This window comes from Drosophila obscura, unplaced genomic scaffold, assembly GCF_018151105.1.
Source record: "Drosophila obscura isolate BZ-5 IFL unplaced genomic scaffold, ASM1815110v1 contig_186, whole genome shotgun sequence".
Taxonomy (NCBI): Eukaryota; Metazoa; Arthropoda; class Insecta; order Diptera; family Drosophilidae; genus Drosophila; species Drosophila obscura.
The window spans coordinates 9,876,335-9,895,559 of NW_024542774.1; the positions used below are offsets into that span (position 1 = coordinate 9,876,335).

At 46.8% G+C, this 19,225-nt stretch overlaps 2 protein-coding genes across 4 annotated transcripts in view; one reads left to right on the forward strand and one right to left on the reverse strand.

Moving 5' to 3' along the window:
• The window catches only part of LOC111076831 (serine-rich adhesin for platelets), a 54,228-nt gene that overhangs the window by 8,198 nt on the left and 26,805 nt on the right, over window positions 1-19,225 (reverse strand). For 2 of the 3 annotated variants that reach the window (XM_041592820.1, XM_041592819.1), the window contains one exon: window positions 12,554-12,677. In XM_041592820.1, coding sequence (XP_041448754.1) covers window positions 12,554-12,677 — 124 coding nt within the window. Of the gene's footprint in view, window positions 1-12,553; window positions 12,678-14,367; window positions 14,787-19,225 lie in introns of those variants that run through there. The other variant, XM_041592821.1, reaches the window with a different exon arrangement.
• On the forward strand, window positions 15,881-17,587 carry LOC111076834. The gene has a single exon (XM_022370829.2). The coding sequence runs from the start codon at window positions 15,881-15,883 to the stop codon at window positions 17,585-17,587; it is 1,707 nt and encodes a 568-aa protein (XP_022226521.2).

Below are 19,225 nucleotides of genomic sequence, written 5' to 3' on the forward strand. Positions count from 1 at the left end.
CCAAACCGATCGAAGGGCATTCTAAGATGCTATCGATGGTCTCCGATCAGTTTTACGTTTATGGAGGCGTGATTTACATGCCCAATCTCTAGGGCGTAGATAGAATTTCAATGGAGTGGATGGTCTTTGCCTAAATGGAGCAAAGTGGTTCCCTTTTAAGCGTGTATTATGGCATTGATCTATCAAATGAGGGAAAAATAAAAGCATAAATATCGATAGCATCGAGAGTTTCAATAGATAATACAGACTGTTGCAAATTCAATTCAGTTTACCCCCCTCCATATGCACAATACCCCCTGCGAAAGCCCACCAGCTGTGCACAGCTTTGCGTCGGGCCGTAAAAACAACACAGATCTTGTGATATATAATGTCAAAACTTTGGAAATATAACAGCATGGGACAAGCTCATCAGCATGATCAAATGATTCTCGAACACAAAGCAGGGGGAGCACGCATGAGGAAAACACAGCAAACAATAAAAGCAGAAACAACAGCCCCAAAGGCTAATCAAATATGCAAGCAATGAGCTTCATCAACATAAAATTAAAAAATCATAAAATGCTAAACTGCTAAACTGCACAGCATGAACAAAATCCCAAATCCCAATCCAACATACCCAAAAGCTAAAATCAAAACGAATAACCAAATAAAATAAAATAAAATAAAATAAAATACCATCAGATATGTTGACAACGAGTTGTTGGGGCGTCAAAGTGCCGAGCCTCGTAATTGCGGCACATGTACGAAATACCCTCGAAAACAACAGCAACGACACATTTTACGATCCATATGGAGATGGTCAAACAACGTCACAGTCTCACACACGGCTGTGTGCCTGCCTGCCCCCCGCCCCCCGCCCACCAATCACTTTGTCATTCCATCAGCATTTCCCGCACCCCATTCCTGCATCTGTGTTTTGAGTTATGGGGGGTGGGGGACCATAGACCGCAGATCTTCATCTTCATCTTCATCGGAGCCCCATTCGATTGGAATCTCTGCTGTGGTGGGCGTTGCTTTACGAACCGAACTCTTGCGGGCATGTGATAAGCATAAATCTGGGCTTATCGATCTCTAAGATAATCAACAGTCGGGTCGGGTTGGGCCGGTCGTTTCCCCTGTCCCCTGGCATATTTATCGGGCAATAATCATATTTGATTTTACTTTCTAGATTCTACTTTCACTCATTTTTGGGATGGGTTAGCCAGAGGTACATATAAAGTGCTGATCGACTAGTGGGGAGGGAATTCTATGTGGCAAACACATACATACATATATTATCCTTGGACAGAGGGCCTATCCTATGCCGGGCATTGACCTGCTGTCTCTCGTTCCTGGAATGTTGTCTGAGGCAGCGACTGCATTCCCGGAACGGAACCTTTCCGCTGACGATTGCAAAACTCCCTGACGGACACACACTTCCACACTGCGAGGCGTTTTAGATTACGTTTGCATTGTGATGAGGGCCCCCAGTAATTGCTTTTGCATATACTCATGCTCCTACTCGTACTCGTACTCGCACAGCCCAGCCACAATAAACATCTACTCTACTCTACTCTACGATTTGTCACATGCTGCAACTATCGTCATCGCATCGCCATCGCCACCGCCATCGGCTGGCTATCGTACTACAGCACTCATGGGCGTTTTGTCACGTTTCCTGGAAGAAAAACCGTTTTATTTGCTCGGTGCCTGCATTTCGGTACGGTTTGTTTTGTAAGCCGAGAGCCACAGAGCCACAGAGCCGCAGAGAGCCAAAGCAAACGGCGATGCGAAGAAACTGGGCGAAAGGAAAACAAACTTCAACTTGAAGCCAATGTCCCACCGTCCCCCCATCACCCGTGCACCACCCGACTCACTCCATACTCCGTACTGTGGCTCTGTGACCATTTATCAGTTGCAGTTGGGCCTCTGGTTTGGTCTCTTGCAGCGTTTCTTGCCCCAGCAACAGCAACAGCAACAGCACCAACTCCAATTTTAACTGCACCAATGCTAATTGCATGGGCACGCCCAGCCCCCAGGCCCCAGGCCCCAGACCCTGTCCAGTCACACAGACCAACTTCAACTTCAATTCCACTCGAATGCCACAAAATTAGCGCCATTTAATGTGGAGCGTACTCGGGTTTTACGCACGATTCTTCCACTGACGCCACTCATCGCAGTCAGAGTCTATGCGTAGGGGGAGGGGAGAGGAGGACGAGGCCACAGTGTCAATGAGTTAATTAGCGCACGATTTGTCGCCCCCACAATGGCGGGTCAGGCAGCAGCACTTCATATGGGTGTGGATGTGGGTGAGGGTGAGGGTGTGGATGCCACCGACACGTTTGGAGAAAGAAAATCTCTTCTTTTATTGGAGTCATCGTTTTCCCCCATTTCTGGGTCACATGTCGCCTCTCCGCGAGTGCTAGGGCCAGTGTGTGTGTGTGCGTCTTTTATTTGTTTATAATTTATGTTGCTCTGATTGAATTTTGTGGTTCACCAAATCAAGCAAAAGCAATTAAAATTAAAATTAAAATTATAGAAAAATGCTAGATAAACACACAAGAATTTCTGATAAATGTGATTAAAAATAGCCATAAAATGAATGAACTTAAAATGCATTCGCTGTAGCACGAAATTGTTGCTCCACTTTGCATGGGTCCCCAGCACCCCAGCAGCGGCATAAAAAGGTGGCTTAATAAATAATAAATGGCTTCAAAGAACTCAAAAATTCTAAAGATATTTCATAATGGAATAATGGATACACATTCCGAGGGGTGTCTGAGCGGAAAAGATCGCAACTCTATTGAAGAAATCGATATCCAAGCCATGCGATCGATGACTTCATTTTGCAACTCCTCCTGCTGCTTTTGCTGCTGATGCTGTTATCAATATGCCTGAATATGCAAAACATTTATCAATGCAAAAGCCTGCGGGACAATATCGATGACAACAGCAATAATAATCAACCGAAAGGAGCAACAACAAAAAAATGCATCCCAGCCGCCTTTTGTCGTTGATATTGAACTTTCGTATCCGGAAGGCAAGGGGCAGAGGTAGGGGCAGACCACACACGCAGGCTGCAGGGGCCGCCTGTTATTTACAGTTAATTGCTGCTGCTGCTGCTGCTGCTGCTGGCGGCGACTGGAAAGTGGAGACTCGCCTCGATTACATTGCTGACTGCTGCAGAATGAATGTTCAATTACATTGATAGTTTCATCAGCCACGCCACAACTCAAGCAATATTGTGATACCCTTTCGATGGGGATTTCGATATAAAGGATACACATGCTGGCAATGCAAAGCAGAGAAGGAGGAAATACTCCCATCGTAGCCACACTTAAACAGTATTTCATGTAGCAATCAATCTGCCAGTGTATCTCCCACTTCGGCCTTCGAATCTGCACTTTATTTTCATCTGGCTTAAGCCCGCTCTTTGTTTATTTAGTCTTTACTGTTGTTGCGGTTTCGCTTTCATTGTTGTGGCCGGCTGAAGAGTGTAAGCAAATGGAAAATAAATTGAAACTGGCATTTAATTAAGTTAAACCAAAGGGGAGAGCAGGACGTACCACACGTACTCGTAATGAATAGCATTCGCCTGGCAATTTATTATAATAAATAAATACGAATACGAATACTCGCAAGTGGCGAGTCGCAGCGATATATCACAGTGAACTACACTAATTGCGGTTTTATCTAAGCAAGGACGTTGGCAAAAACCCAAAAACTCAAATCGAGACTCAGCCGAAGTCAAGTCAAATCAAGTGGAATCGAGTGGAGAGCAAAGCAGAGCAGAGCAGAGCAGAGCCCAGCCCCAGTTGCAACATGTGCAACAAAGTCCGAGTGCGAGTGCGAGTGCGAGACTGCGCCACGGACTGCTGGATATATTTTTTATTAATTAAGTGCAAACGTAGTCACTTACAGGCCGTTTAAACTGCGTGTTAGCCAACTTGAAATGGCCCCGCTAATGCGCCAACAGGCAAATCGAAAGAAAATCCGAAAATATATGCACATGCGCCTCCAACAACAACAAAATTGTCAACCCGGGCGCATAAATTTGCCCCCAAGCCACCACCACCAGACCCAGACCCGCGTCCGTGTCACTTGTTTACGCTTTTTGGTATCCCATTTAATGGGCTAACACTCTGCTGCTGTTGCTGTTGCTGTTGTTGCTGCTGTTGCTGCTGCACGTTGCAACAGTCGGAGCGGCAGTCATATGGTAAACCGTAAAATTTAGCTGGCTTCCTTTTGATCGTAACTCGCGAAGTTATTGTGACAATTTGAATTGTTTGTCCCCTTGGTTTTGTTTTTTACAGCATTTTCTCATATTTTTCAACATTTTCCACAACGATTACCCCCTCATCCATTGGTGCTGGGGGGGGGGGCGAAACTAAGTTATGTTTTAGATACACTCGCAAAAGCATTGATTACTTCACTATAAATTAAGATATAGTTGGCCAGAGATTTATGTAGACAGGTGTTAATATCCCCATCGATTGGCCAATGAACGTAATTCTCCTCCTCCAAGGAAGTTTCGCGTGGGCGCAGAAAATTTGTCAACTAATGGCTTAACACGAAGATAAAGCCAAGTTTATGGATATGTATGGTGTCCATAAATATCGTGAATTAATTTGGTTGCAAATTTGTATGATAATGGGATTTCCGCTCACTTTGAAAGAGAAAGGCCCAAGGGATTGGTTTTTTTTATTGGGAATTGTTTGGTAATGGCCAAGTAATGGAGGTTACTCGTAATCTCTGGAATTTCCAATCACTTGAGAGGTCTCGTCTCAAGAGGGGACCACCAAAAGACCACCGTCATAGAACAGATCATGCAAAACTGTTTGCACAGGATCCAATGGATCGATGGGCGTGCCTCTGCCACTTACAGCATAATTATCCTTAGAACACAGAGCCAAAATAAACAAAACAAAAAAAAAGGCTGAGACAGAGAGGAGAGCCTTTTAATGATGCCATTAATTAACTTAAATTACCAACAATAGGGACACAGCCGCCATGCCAGCAGAGAGCAACAAATTGTCTGAAACACCCCCAAAACACCGCCCTCTCCCAACGCCACCCGAAGGGCCCCAAGGGCAGCAACACCTTTTGATTTACGCTCTCCCCTTTTGGCTCGTGGACCGTAAAACAAAAGTTTAGTACCAAAATGGGACGCCCTATCCCTCCCTCCCTATGATCTATGCGGCTGGTGTCTCGGGTTACGCGGCAGGGCGCCGCCGTCTGTTCGTCGGTTTGCTTTGCCGCTCTGTTTTTTTTTTTTATTTTGGCCCAGAGCAAAAGTCAGACGTAGATAGCATAATAAAAACGTCATGTCCTTGTCCGCTTGGCTGGACTGGCCCTATGAGTACGGGAGTGTGTGTGTGTGTGTGTGTGTGTGTGGCCACCAGGATCATTCGTAGGCTTCAAGGTGCCAAGTGCCGGCTGGATTCCTCTGTGTTCCCTACTTTTATTGTCTGTCATTTCTGCCAGCCAACATTATTTCAGTTTTGTTTCTTTTGTTTTATTGTTTTTTCGCGCGTCATTATTTCGACTTTAGCATTTGTTTGTTTGTTTTCCAGGGCCCCTGCCCAGGGCACTCGATGATCCTTCTGTAGGCCTGCTTTTAGCCATCCATCTTGGCCCTGTCTGTCTCTGTCTCTCTCTCTCTCTGTCTGTCTCACACTCTGACATTGAGTGACATTGCTGGTCAACTGACAATGTTCAGTGCCGTCTGCCCCCTCCTCACGTCTCTGTATTGGCCTTAATTAAGGCTTCAGGTGTAAAGTGCTCATAAAACGGGGCAACGCAACGGACAGCGAAATTATGCGAACACACAGATCGCAGAACCTTTTAAAGGCGAGCAAGCGAGAGATCTCTGATGTGTGTGTTCGTTCTCATCTACTTTCGAGCATATTGCAAATCGATTCTGTGGAAAATAAACCTGATTTGTGGCACTAAAACAGCATTTGGAAATGATGAACTCTCTGAAGGGGCTGCAAATCAATAATATTCCTCTGCTGAGCTTCTATTTATGTGGGAATCCAATCCATCTGTTTCTCCTCTGTACAATCATCATTTTTTAGTCTTCCATCTATGCTCCCCACATCCTGCTTTCATTCTCATTTCTCATATATCCTAAGCCCTCCCTTCTGGCGTTTCCTACTCATTTCATAATTTGCCCTAATCTTCCTCTGACAATGGGGCTTGGGAGTCAATGTCCTCAGACCTTTTTGAGGTCTTCATTATGTTTTATGTTTTGGCCAAAATAATCTCCAGCCTCCAATCTCTGAGGCGGCGGCGGCGGCGGCTGTTGCAACCCTTTAATAATAAGATTTTTATGTTCTCCCTCTGCCACAAGGGGAAGTGCCACGGATAACTCTATTTAATATACAGTCCGAAGGTGGAGGGGCAGCAAAGTTCATGGTTACGTTAGGCCACAAATGAAGTGCCAATTGAATGGTAATCGAATGCACACTCCCTCCCCATTTGCCTGCACAATTACCAGCGCTACAAATGTACGAGCAGTTGGCAAGGTGTCGGCAGGCACGCATTGTCATCTAACAGATACTTGGGCACTATAAACTACAAACATAAAAGCTGTGGGGCCCAGACTTGGGACTGGGGCTGGAGCTGGGATTGCGTGCCGCTCTCGGAACAAGCCAGAGACACGCAACACAGCCCCGAACCGCCTCCTGCCATTAACAACTGCCCAAAATACACAGGTATTTTATGATTAAAAGCTCCATTTGCATGCCCCGAAATGCAAAAGGCAGGGACAGGGCAGGGGCAGCGGCAGGGCAGGGGAAAATTGCTGCTTGAGTCATGCGAGGCATGAGGCAGGGCCGTCTCCTCATCATAAGCTCATTAAACGGTAGTAAGACGAGTCGATTCGATACATAAAGACGGCAGGAACCGTCGGAAATTTGCATAGCTGCACGCGATGGTACCACGATGGTGCATCTCTCTTCCTTCCCTCTTTTTCATTCTCCTGGAGTTTACGTAATTGGAAAGTGGCGTCAGAAGAGGAGCGCGCCCCGCGCAGCGAGGAGAGAGCTGAGCTGGCAAATCAATTGATTTATTTGTGCGGCACAAGCCAAACGACAAATTAATGCATTTCCGTTCTGCCGCAATGATCTGCCAAACGGAATGACAGCAGCCAAAAGTCCCACAGATTGCGACATTTCCTTCTCAGCGAGGCAGAGACTTTTGTTCTGGGAAGTGAGTTTTAAGAGGAAAATGCTGGAAATAGATTTTGGGGAAATTACAAAACTGCAGAGACGCTAGATTTATAGATTTATAGATTATGTGGCACACTTAATCTGGGCGGATTTACACAATGATATTACGCGCCATCAACGGCAATCCATTCATAAATTTGTTACAAAATGTCATTCAAAGAGTTTAAAAATCGTTAGAGCTTGCATAACTGCTGTAGAACCCTTGGAAATATCTCCTGGAACTGCTGCACCCTTCTAGGACTTGTTCCAGGAGGAATCCTCACAGGAAACTCATACGTACTTCCATTATTTCTGCCTTTGGCATGTCATAGATAGCATATCTTACCACTCAAAGGCCTCGAAGAACCCTCCGCTGCTGTCGCTGGAGATATAAATGATGATAAATGCCGTGTGTAGTGGAATTAAGTTCAATTTAAAGGGTATTTAGGGATCAGCAGCACATCCAGCGACCATCTATCGATCGATCGCTGCGGCTTACAGTCTGCAGAGCAGGGAGTGGAGGGGCACAAAAAAGGTAAACTCCTTTTTTTTTTTTTGTTATTGGGAGTGACGAAAGATCATGTCCATTAGGTCGTCTGCAGCAGCCGCCAGTGCCAGACACAAAAAGGGCCACGGAACGGTGGCCGTTCCTCGATCCGTTCCACATTTGATGCGAGAGAGATTGATATGTTTGGTTTTCAGTGGGCCCCCGAGAGAAAAGAGAGACGATCACCGTTCAGCGATCAGCGATCATAATGCACTGATTATAGTTGTGTGGTTTTTAATATTCATGTCGATTATGAGGCAAGATCAGAGTCGGATAGTGATATTTGTTTGATGAATTTATTGCCTCAGTGATCATCGAACGGCGATCACCGATCAGCAGATCTCCAGATCATCGCTCGGCGGTGTTTTGTTTTATCCGCGGCATTTCTTTAATGGCTTTTTAGGTATGCTATTGGATTGGTATTGGTATGGGTATGGGTTTGGGTTTAGAGCCTCGTAAAATGCACAATTTAACGGTGTGCGGCATGGAGTGTGCTATAGTTATGAGTCTGGGCTCTGTTCCCCTTTATTATCTCACCGATAATCTTGCTTCTATGTGGCATGTGGTGGGTTTTATTGATTAGAACATGAATCGACGGGTGCAGGCACACCAAAAACACAAAAAGGGAGTTAACTGATAAAGAAAGGTCCAAAAGAAAAGGAGTAGAACAAGGAAATGAAACTGGGAGGGGGAATTGGGGTGACAAATTGATTCTCAGCTGCTTCTCAGATTTATTCCCACGCAAAACCAGATTCCCAGAACTTTTGATTTCTATGGGATTCAGTGGCTGCCCTGGAGAACACCTTCCCCTTCCCCTTTTTGGCTTTTCTTCTTTTTCTTCAGGTCGAAGGTTGAAGTGCGTAATTGCTGACAACGCAAGCAGCTCCTTCTTTGCAGCAGCAGCAGCACCAGCAACAGATGAAGATCAAAACGCTCTCCCATCGCTCATTACCAATCGAAGAGAAGCAAAACCCTAGAGCTGAAAGAAAGTCTCTGGGGGCTTTGAAGACGAGCCGAAGCCGAAGCCTCAAACATCAGAGCAGAGACGTTGAGCCAGAGGCAGAGGCTTCTTTTTCTATTGTTATTCAAATTCGATGAGACACTTGACAGGGGCCGTACGACGTACGGGGTAGAAAAACTACATCAAATTGGCGCTTAAATATTTCCCCGAGCGAGCCCCGAAACTGTGGGAAACAATAATATTGAAACAGAGTTCAGGAGTAGGAAAGCGCATTTTCCCTTCTTTCTGGCTTTCTGGCTTCAACTGTAAACTTGGCCAGCGACTGGATTCATTTCGAAACGAATCGAATGGAACGGAATGATGGCCACTTGAGTTTTTGAAGCGTTAAGTGGAAATCAATGGCGATCTACTCCAAGTCTCAGCCGCATTCTCCCTCTTTTTCTTTCTCCAACGAAACATCGAACGAAGCAATTGACCAAAAACTGTCGATCTGCCCTCTCTCTCTCTCTCTGTCTCTGGCTCTGTTCTTCGTTTGGACTGACGATCGGCAAGCGGTACACTTGTTCAGCTTTGTTGTTGACCATGTTTTCTTAACCGTTTCCCTTCACTCCTCTCTTCACCACTCCTCTCCTCTCCTCACCACCACACTCCGCTGCTCTGCTGGCCTTCTGCTGGTCGCGCGGTAGGTAAGAATCGAACTCAAATCGAAATCTCTTTGGGAATTTTTCCCTCGTTTTTCTGCTGACGTTTGTTGTCGTCTCGTCGTCCGCGTCGTCGGCGTCTCTTGGAAATTTGTTTGTGCTGGACAGCGGAAATGCATTTATTTGCTGACGTCTTGGACTGCAGTGGACTGTGGACAGTGGACAGTAGACAGTGCTGTGCTGCAGATGAAGAGGGGCCGGGGCCCCCGCTCTTCACCAGGGGCGTTAATTGATGAATCTGCGCGCCGAGGCAGTGGTTCAATGACTATCCCCTATAACAACCCCCCCGCCCCCCCACCAGAAACCCTTTCCCTACTCTCTTTACGAATGGTGCTATTTCTTGGAATCTCTTTCACGGCATGATTTCCTTTCGAAGTCGAACTTTCTGTTGGAGGTTTTCCATATTATATTTTCGGGTTTCTTTTTCTGTTGCCCCCTTCACATTCCCTGCCCATTCCCAACCCATTCCTCTGGGGTTTTCATGTTAAACACATCTATTTATACTTTAATGATGTTTGTAATGATGGTGCTAAATATTTCCCACATTATTAGCACCTCTTCGTCGTCTGGGGCTCTAAACTCTGGGAAATACTCGTAGCACGGAGTTGGTCCAGTCATTGAGGGATTCATCTGGACACAGCATCGCAGAAAGTAGCATCGAAGAGGTAGAGAAACGATTATAGGTAGGTATAACTGTGTGTGGCAGGCAGTGCATCTGGTATTTAATGATTCCATATTTTGTGGCACGGATCACAGCAGTTTAAGAATTGGAGATTTAATCTCCAGCAATATCTGGCACTCAGTTATAGAGACATATCACAGCACATTGCAGTCGGCATTCCGTGTCGCCTCCGCACCTCTGATTGATCGCTGGCGCTGCAGCCCTCAACGATGCCGAACAATGCTAAACATTTTTAATGAAGTACAAGGCAAACACAAGCCGCGGGCTCGCTCCTCCAGTGCGGCGCGCCGCTTCTAACTTCTAAGAGGGCGAAGTGGAGAAGAGTCCCAAAAAGGGCCAAATGATCGCTGGGGCCCTGGGATAGCGACTGGCACTTGGCTCTCGTTCATATTTGATCGGGAAATTAACGGTTTCGTTACTTGTTACATGAGCAATGGCATCCCATGGGTTTAGGGTTAGGTGTTGATTGGGCAACGCCCTGGACACCGCCGCAGTGGCAGTACCAGTGGCAGGGGCAGGGGGAGACAAAGGGGAGAGAGCCTGCAACTGCAACTGATTGCGTTCTCAAATTTATGGCCGCACATGATGAGCTATAAAATGTTTTATGGCCCCCGAGTCCTAGCCCTGCGGCAGGCAGCCCATAGGTGCTTCCACCCTGCCACCATCCCAAAACAGAACCCAACAGAATCTCATTCCCATCATCCATCCCATCCCATTCGATCCGATACGATACGATCCCAGCCACAATCCACCTCAACAATTTTCTCCTTCTGCATGTTGGTTTTTCTGAAATTAAATCATGTGATTTATTGACGTGTTGCCCGCTTCTGTTTCCCGGCGATTTCTCTGTGTGTTTCTGTGTGTATTTGTGGAAAATGGGAAAATGTTGTGGTTTCCTCTTCTTCTGTTGGGGTGGTGAAAGTTCCCTTTAGACCCCCTCCCCCCATAGACCCTTCTTCTCCCACAAAATTGATTGAGATGTCAAGATTCATTAGCAGAAGCGAGAAGCAGCATCAGCAGCAGCAGCAGGCGAATCATCGGAGGGTAGCATTTCCCTTTTGATTATTTTCCAGCTAACTCGGGACTCGGCTAACCATCATTTCCACCCATAAATTTCCAAATTTCAATGGGAAATTCCCACCAAAACAAGTGATGTCCAGTCCCGCATCCGAATCCCAAACAGCAGCTTAGTTTTGGTGAGGATAATCCCCAGAGCTGAGGACTACCTGAGCTTAGTCATGCAAATGAATGAAGCTGTTGTCGAGGATATGCCTCAGGGTCGTCGTGGCCAAGAAGGCGTGCAAATTGACAATAGAACTTTTCGCACATTAGGCCTTAAGTGGGGTGTCTCTCTACGTTTTTTTCTTTTCTTTTTTCTGGCTCACCAGCTGGAAATTTTCACGCGCACTCGCAACAAACAATAATGTTTTTGCACCTGTTGTTCAGCATTTTCGCCTGAACCCTGAACCCTCAACTCTCAACCCTGAATCCCGGCTCGTCCTTTGTCCCCTGCCGCACCGTTATCCTGCTGGGTGGCTGCATAGCTCGTGCTGGTCCTCGACCCTCGGGCCTGCAGCTGCAGCCTCTCCTCTAATTGGCCATGGCCAAGCGCAGAGCTCTTCTTGGTTATTTTGTTTTTTTTTTTTGTTTTTCGTGGACATTCGGCCGAGTGAAAGTTGGCCCGAAGCGTTGCAAATTTGTATGATTTTCTTTTTGTTTCTCTTCTGGTTTTTTGTTTCCTTCTTTTTTTTTTGGTAGTTTTTGCAATAAATTATGCATTTTATGTGCCACAAAAGAGCTGCACAAACGTATTGGTTGTGGAAACATATCTTGAATAACAGATACCATTGCAGAACTATGTAACTATTGCTGAAGATCTAAAGATCTGGAACATAGAATGGGAGAAAGAATCGCTGCTAATATTCTTCCTTTAGGAAACTTGTTAATTCAGCGAAAAATCTTTCAATTTGTTGGTATACCATCCCTGTCTATTATTCCAGCTCTTGGTGTAATTCCTGAAATTCCTGAAGACATGCTCTCTTTATCTCTTTATATCTCCCATCTTCATTAGCATGCCAGCACCAATTGTTGTGGAATTTCTTTGCGTTTGAATGACAGTTGAGAAGACATTATTAATAGCTCAACACCCGAAAAAGTATCTCGTATCTGACAATTGCACTTGTTGTGGTTGCAATCGCTGGTGTAAGAGAGTCAAGTGGTCCCATTGCCATTGTGATGTAAATTAAAGCATTAAACGAACAATAACAAAAATCTACTCGTACTGTAAAAATTGTTAAAATATTTTGTGTAAAGAAAGAAATTGTGAAGGCATTTCCTGCAGACGAGACGTGTCTCGATAAACAAAAATAGTAGCAGAAAAGGCAGGCGGTGGCACTTGAGGATGTGTGGCGCGCGGAGCAGGGCATGCCATGATGTTAAGTAGTAAATTTATTGCAATCGGAATATACTTACGTATCTGTGAAATGTCTGTCACTGAGACTGTTCCTGCCGCAGCTAGGTGTATGGCTTTGTTGTGTGCACACTGTGACATTATTACGTAATCTTCTACTGTACATAATGCACCTGAAATCACCACCTGGAAGAAAAGAGAGAGAGAGAGAGAGAGCGTGAGTGAGCGTGGTATTAGATGCAGTTGGATACACTACTCTACACTATATATGATTCCCCATTCCCATCTAAAATATATGTATGTGTGTGTGTGGTTCCGTTATCGCGCTATCTATGAACAAGCCATCAATATTGTATCTAACAGATACATGGAGCAAAACAAAACAAAACAAAAAACTCAAGGAAGAATAAAAATGAAACCTAAATTGCATAGCAATGTTTACACCTTGTCACGACAAATAAAATTGATGCCCCCCCCGGCCGACAAGCATGTTGTTTGCTCAGCCACTCAGAGGAGTGCTCACTGTACTCCGCTGCACTATTTTTGTGGCGTATATCGGAAGCACATAGCACGTAGCACCCTCCTGCCTGCTACACCCGCGCCACGCCTCGCCGTCTATCAATCGGTAATTTATCATGTTTGATTAGTTGTCTTCATTTGATATATTATTACATTCACATTAATAATCGCGCCATTTGATTTAATGAATTTATTGTTTCGCCTTGCGGCCGTCGCTCACTTCATCCATCCCTCCCTCGGCCCCCCTCTCGGTGTCTGTGGGGTATTATTGTACCAGGTCAGGTTGTAAATCATATCGGAACCCAGATTTACTTGCGATATATATATAGACAGACGACTAAATGCACACTGGCGTGCGTGGAAGGTGAAGTGGGAAGGTTTCGGCCAAACCCCTGTTATTTCCAGCGAGGACAGACATTGGATCGTATATCTTCCAGTAAATCCCAGCTAATTCTCAAGATTTATACACTCACTTATACATTCCAGACTTTTTCTGCTTATCTTTATAGGAAATGTGCAGAAAACTAAAGAATTTACTATAAAAGAAATGTTTCAATTTTTCATTCAAGTTTCGGGGGAAAAACCAAACAGTTTTTATAGAGATTTTCCCAAAAAAAAAAAAATGTGAATGAATTTCGTGCGTCTTCTATCCGAAGAAGTGCCACACCTTATCTTCATTCATAATTTCATCAGCCCACGAAAAAGAAACCCTTTCTGTGCGGGGCCTTGTGACGCTTTATTTATTAGAACTCTGTCGATAATTACAAAATAATGCGTTTTGCCCCACCACACATCAGCCCCGCCATCACCCACCCCCTTTGTCTGCCCCGTGCACCACTTCACTTTGCCACCACCCTGCCTCCTGCCACCCACCGCAAGTATCTTTAACCAACTTTGAGCAAAAGCGGAGGAGGGGCAAAACGCTTGGGAAAATACTCGAAACGAGGTTACACGGAGCATAAATTCATGGCGAAGAAGTGGGCGATATCATTGCTTTGTAGAGTGTGCGCCTTGATAAGATTCCAAAGAGCTTCTCTGGGTTTGGGTTTGGGTTTGGGGTACGGTCTCCGTACGGTTCTGTTCCTCTTTGAGTCCAACGTTTGCTACCAACTTGAACCCAGAGGGGGGCTGGTGTGGTTCTGTCAAGTGTTGTGCGATTGAGGAAGTGTTTGGCTTGTAAGTTTCATTGTAACTTGGCTAATTAGCACGGGCCAATACCCATACCCATACCCATACCCGTGCGTGAGATATAGAATGAGGCTGTGACTGTGGCTTCCATCGGGGAGGGAGCCTTGAGCCTACCATTATTATTGTTACTATTGTTTTATGGGGCTGTAAGGTAATACTCAATACTCACAATAAAAAACAGCAGTCTCTCTAACTGATTCGACATTCATTCGGCGATTAATGTACATAATTTTAACCCATTTACTGCCAGACGGGAGCAGTAAACTAATGCTTCAATAAGTGGGTGGGTGCTTGGGCGATAAGTGAGCGGTGGCAGTTAATTGATTGGGATGACATTGGGCGTCGTAATCCCCATGTAATCGCTCTTCACTTCACTTGACCGATACGAGGCGGTTAGTACATATGTATGCAGCTCTAGCCCTATCCCGAACACATTTCCTTTGTTGTTTTTGGTGGACACTCCTTGTGGGGGCAGGCACGAGTATTCTTTCGTTCCGTTCCGTTCGCGTTTCGGTTTCACTGGTAAATGCAGCGGCAGTTGTCGTTGTCGGCCCAAATGAAAATGAAATCCATTGCAGGGGCACAAACACACACACACAAGCAAACACACGCACAGAAACACACAGAGGCACGGCACAGAGAACGATATACTGAAACACACACGCGATGTACTTCCGCTTCCGCTGCGACAATAAATTTTTGTTGTGTTAAACTTTTATATATATATTTTTTTTGTATTTAATTTTTTTTTGCACCCTGTGGCACGTAACTTGGAATGGGTCTCCCGTTAAACGTTGAGGGTATTCGTTGGAGTATTCGCTGGGGTATTCGCTGCTTGAGTATTCGTATTCGTAATCGTAACTGAATCGCGTAACGGCATAAGACGTAAAGCACACACGGGGCACACAAGGCAGACACAACGTTGAACGTCGATTGAATTATCGAGACTAAACCGAAGCGAAACGTGCGACATTTTTGGTTTTGTGTTTTTCTTCCTTACCACACGGCCAACAGCAGCAGCGCCAGCAGCAGCAGCAGCAGCAGCGGTGGCAACAGCAACATCAACAGCGGAGGCAACATTAGCAGCAACATCCAGTCCACACACACACACACAGCGCGGCCAAAGCAACAACAGTTTGAAAAGTTTCGTCTCTCACTTTTTGTGTGTCGTGTCTCTGTGTGTGTGAGTGCGGGTGTGTGTGTGTAGCGGCCATTACTGCTGCCGCCTGCAGCTCTGCAGTGCGATATTTATAGCATGCGAGAAAAAGCGAAGCGCCAACAGAGCCAACAGCTGTTGCCGTTCGAACCTGTTGTCTGTCTCTGTTGTGTGAGTGCTGTTAGCAGGGGTGCTTCTGTTAATAACAGAGGTTCGATGCAGCAGCTGTTGGAATTTGAAGCATCTAATCTAAGCTTTGCATTCAATGTGTAGCGAATAACACTGGCTTTATATCTGTATCTGTAAGAGGATATGTTAGTGAATATTCTTTTGCGTTTGAATATAGGGTATTACGGTGCGGGAACCACATCTTTCGATCGATAAATATATAATTGCATGCATGTCCATCACAGCTCTAATTAGTTGTCCATAATTAGTTTAGCCCACTAATTAGTACGCCTAATTGAATTAACTGACCTCTTAGATGCATCCCATTGTCCTGGCACTTGTGCTTTGGCTGTTGAACATGTCGCCACTCAAAGTTTCACTGTGGATTCCACTCCTAGGCGTGCTTGCAGCACAGCCAGGTGACATCTTTATCCGCCAGTTGACCCACGAGCTGTGCATCAGAACCCACATTTACTATGGCCTCTCGGGGGAGAACTTTGAGGGATTACCCATTCGGAGCAATCAACCAAAGATGCTGCTGCAGGGAAACAACACCAGCGAGCAGCTAAAGACACATCACGATGCTCCAGTGCTCATCATAACTCCACTGGCCAGCGATTTGGATGTCAACTTGGCAGCTGTGAGGGTGCTCCAAATGTATCTCAAGGATAGGCAGTTGACTGACATATTGCTAATGGATGTGGATGTGGACGGGGATACCCAGAGCAAAGTCAGCTATGAAGACATTTTCAAAGTCTTTTGGGATGCAGGATTTCCCCATGTTCTTCTTTTCTCCGGTGAGGATCAACTCTGGTCAATGAAACCCTTTCCACGGCTCAAACTGACCCGCACAACTCTGCAGGACTATCTGTCCGAGCGAAACAGCAAGGATCTGATGGGTGTTCCTCTGCGGGTCCTCGTCACCAATGATCCACCGCATTCGTTTGTGAACGAAGCAAAGTCCGTGGCATCCGCAGGCCGCTACCAGGGCAGCATCATCAACATCTTCAAGCTGTTTGCCACACACTTGAATGCCACCTTCGAGGCGGTGCCGTTTCCCGGACTGAGACGCTACCGCACGGCCGAGTGCCTCAGTCTGGTGATGTCCAATGAGGCGGACGCCTGTGGCAGCATTTTTTTGATGACCTTCCGCTACCCCACCAGCCAGCCGGTGCGTCTGAATCGCGTGGCCATCATGGCGCCCTTTGGCAATCCCATCGCGAAGTTCCACTACTTCTTTCGACCCTTCGACCCCTACGTCTGGCTGTGGACGGGCCTCAGTGTGGCCTACATCGCACTGCTGGGGGCACTGCTCCATCGTTGGCGCTTTGGCCGCTGGGATGTGGGCCAGTACCTCCTGCTGGCCGTCCAGAGTTTGCTGACCCGCAGCCTCACACTGCCGCAGTGCTCGGGTGGCATTCGGCTGCTGCTGCTGCTCCTGCTCTTCGCCACGGGCTTCGTCCTGTCCAGCCTGTACGTCGCCCAGCTATCGATGATGCTCACCACGAAGCTCTACCAGCGGCCCATCGACTCCGTGGCGGACCTGAGGGCCGCCAATGTCAGCATCCTGCTGCAGCAGCACAACGTCAGGCCGAATTCCGTGTACGGCAGCACCGAGGAGCTGCGCGAACGCTTCCTCCTGGTGGAGGAGCCGCTCCACAAGCAGCGACGCGATGGCCTGGATCCCCGCTTTGCCTACGTGGACTCCGAGGACCGCATGGACTTCTATCTCTACCAGCAGAAGTTCCTGCGGCGGCCACGCATGAAGAAGCTCTTCGATCCCGTGGGCTACACCTGGGCCGTGCAGGTAATCCGCCAGAACTGGCCCCTGGAGCGGCTGTACAACGAGCATCTGCAGCGGCTCTTCGAGACGGGGCTGCAGGAGAAGCTCGTGGCCGATGTCCACGAGCTGGCGGTGCGCGCTGGCTTCCTGAGGTTCCTGCCCACCCAGGCCTCTGGCATCGATCCGCTGCGACTCGAGGACATTGTGATGGCGGCCATGGTGCTGGCCGGGGGCCACGCCCTCGCCGGGATCTGCTTCCTGTGCGAATTGCTGCTACATTAATGTGACTCAATCTCAATTAAGGGAACGGCAATAAAGCGGACCCACCCCTTAAAGTGTATCACAATTCTGAGGCGATTAGGGTCACAACAAAGCAAAAGGGACGCATGTGGCATCCGTTGGATAATGGGGCAGTAACAGCAACAGCAGCAGCAGCAGCAGCAGCAGAGGGGAGTGTCCAGAGTGCAGAAGTGTGTCATGTGGGTGGCGTTGTCCTCAGCGGAAGTTGCCGAAAATGCAACTCATTTGATTGAACATTGATTGACAATGTCCCTGAACGGAACGGAACGGAACAGAACAGGAAGCCGTACTGACAATCGATGCCTCTTGCCACTCGGTGCTCGGTGCCCCCATTGTTCGCACAGACAATGGCAATTTCTGTGCCTCGCCTTCTTTGTTGTGTTGCCAAGTCCTTGTAATCCCCAACCCGATTATGGTCCATTGTCAGTGGCCGACGCTGATGCTGATGCTGATGCCTGACGATTGACAGGCACTTGGCGCGATGGTTGATTGCTCGGTGTGGCACAGTCCCTGTGGATGGGATTACCCCGATTGCCGACTCGGCAGCTACTCGTATTTAAGACCATTAAAGTCATGTTCAATTATGGTCAATACGTGGCTGCAGTGACGGACATTCAATTGGAATGGGATTGTAGTGTGCTCAGCATAGGGATTATTTCCATATCTAACGCTCAGTCCAAGGGTCGGTCTGCCACAATTTCATCAGCTGGTCTGACTCATGCCTCATTTTTACTGGTAAGCAATTACTTTACACTTTTACCCAAAAACTGTCTATCAGCCAGTCGGTCAGCCAGCGACTCTGCTGTTGCCAACTGTCGGGGGTAGCGTAGCCGATTTCGATCCTCTTTGCAGCCATAAACACATCTAACGTTTGAACGTTGATCATGTGAGCTTTGTGGAGGTTGAAACTGTGCGAAACTGTTAGCCCTTATCGCTGTGACGTCGCAAGGAATGCGCGACCCAACAGATTGCCACACGATTAGATTTCCCCCAAACCACACTCGATCGAAGCACCTAGACCAATACCATCGAAATATTTAATGTTGTCGCGTTGTCAAGTGATCCAAACTGATGATGGGTGAGTGCTGTTCATTAGCGAAATATTATGGGTGTCAGTGGAAGATTACAAGTTATTGTTATTCTTATTGGAGGGCTAACTTCTGGATGGTAAACCCCCCGGGATAGGGCACCTTATCGGACCAATGTAAGGAATGTTGCTGCTGCGACAGGTGGCGTGGCTGGCCTTCAATAGAGGGTGTCAGTGTCAGCCAGCTTCAAGGCTGATCGTAGGTCAGTCCCAGCCGGGAATCTGCAACACAAATCAATCTTTTTGTTGTTGCTGGCAACCAATCAAGCGTGGAGGGAGTACCGCAAACAAAAACTAATTAATTTTTTTGGCCGCGGCGCTCATCAAACTAATTGGCCAGCAGCGTGGGTGGCCTTTTGGCCAACTTCCACCACAGCCACAGCCGCAGCCAAACTTTAGATTTAATTGCATGCGCCGGTCGCTGAGAACCTGCCAAAGACAAGCATTTAAGAAGACAAAACAAAAAAAAACAGACACACACATGGAAACACTCACCAGCTTACTGTCTGGTTAATGGCTTAAAGCGAGGCTAG

What these genes read in the sequence shown, in the direction of transcription:
- LOC111076834 (XM_022370829.2), top strand. Translation starts at nt 15,881, where the DNA reads ATGTCGCCACTCAAAGTTTCACTGTGGATTCCACTCCTAGGCGTGCTT.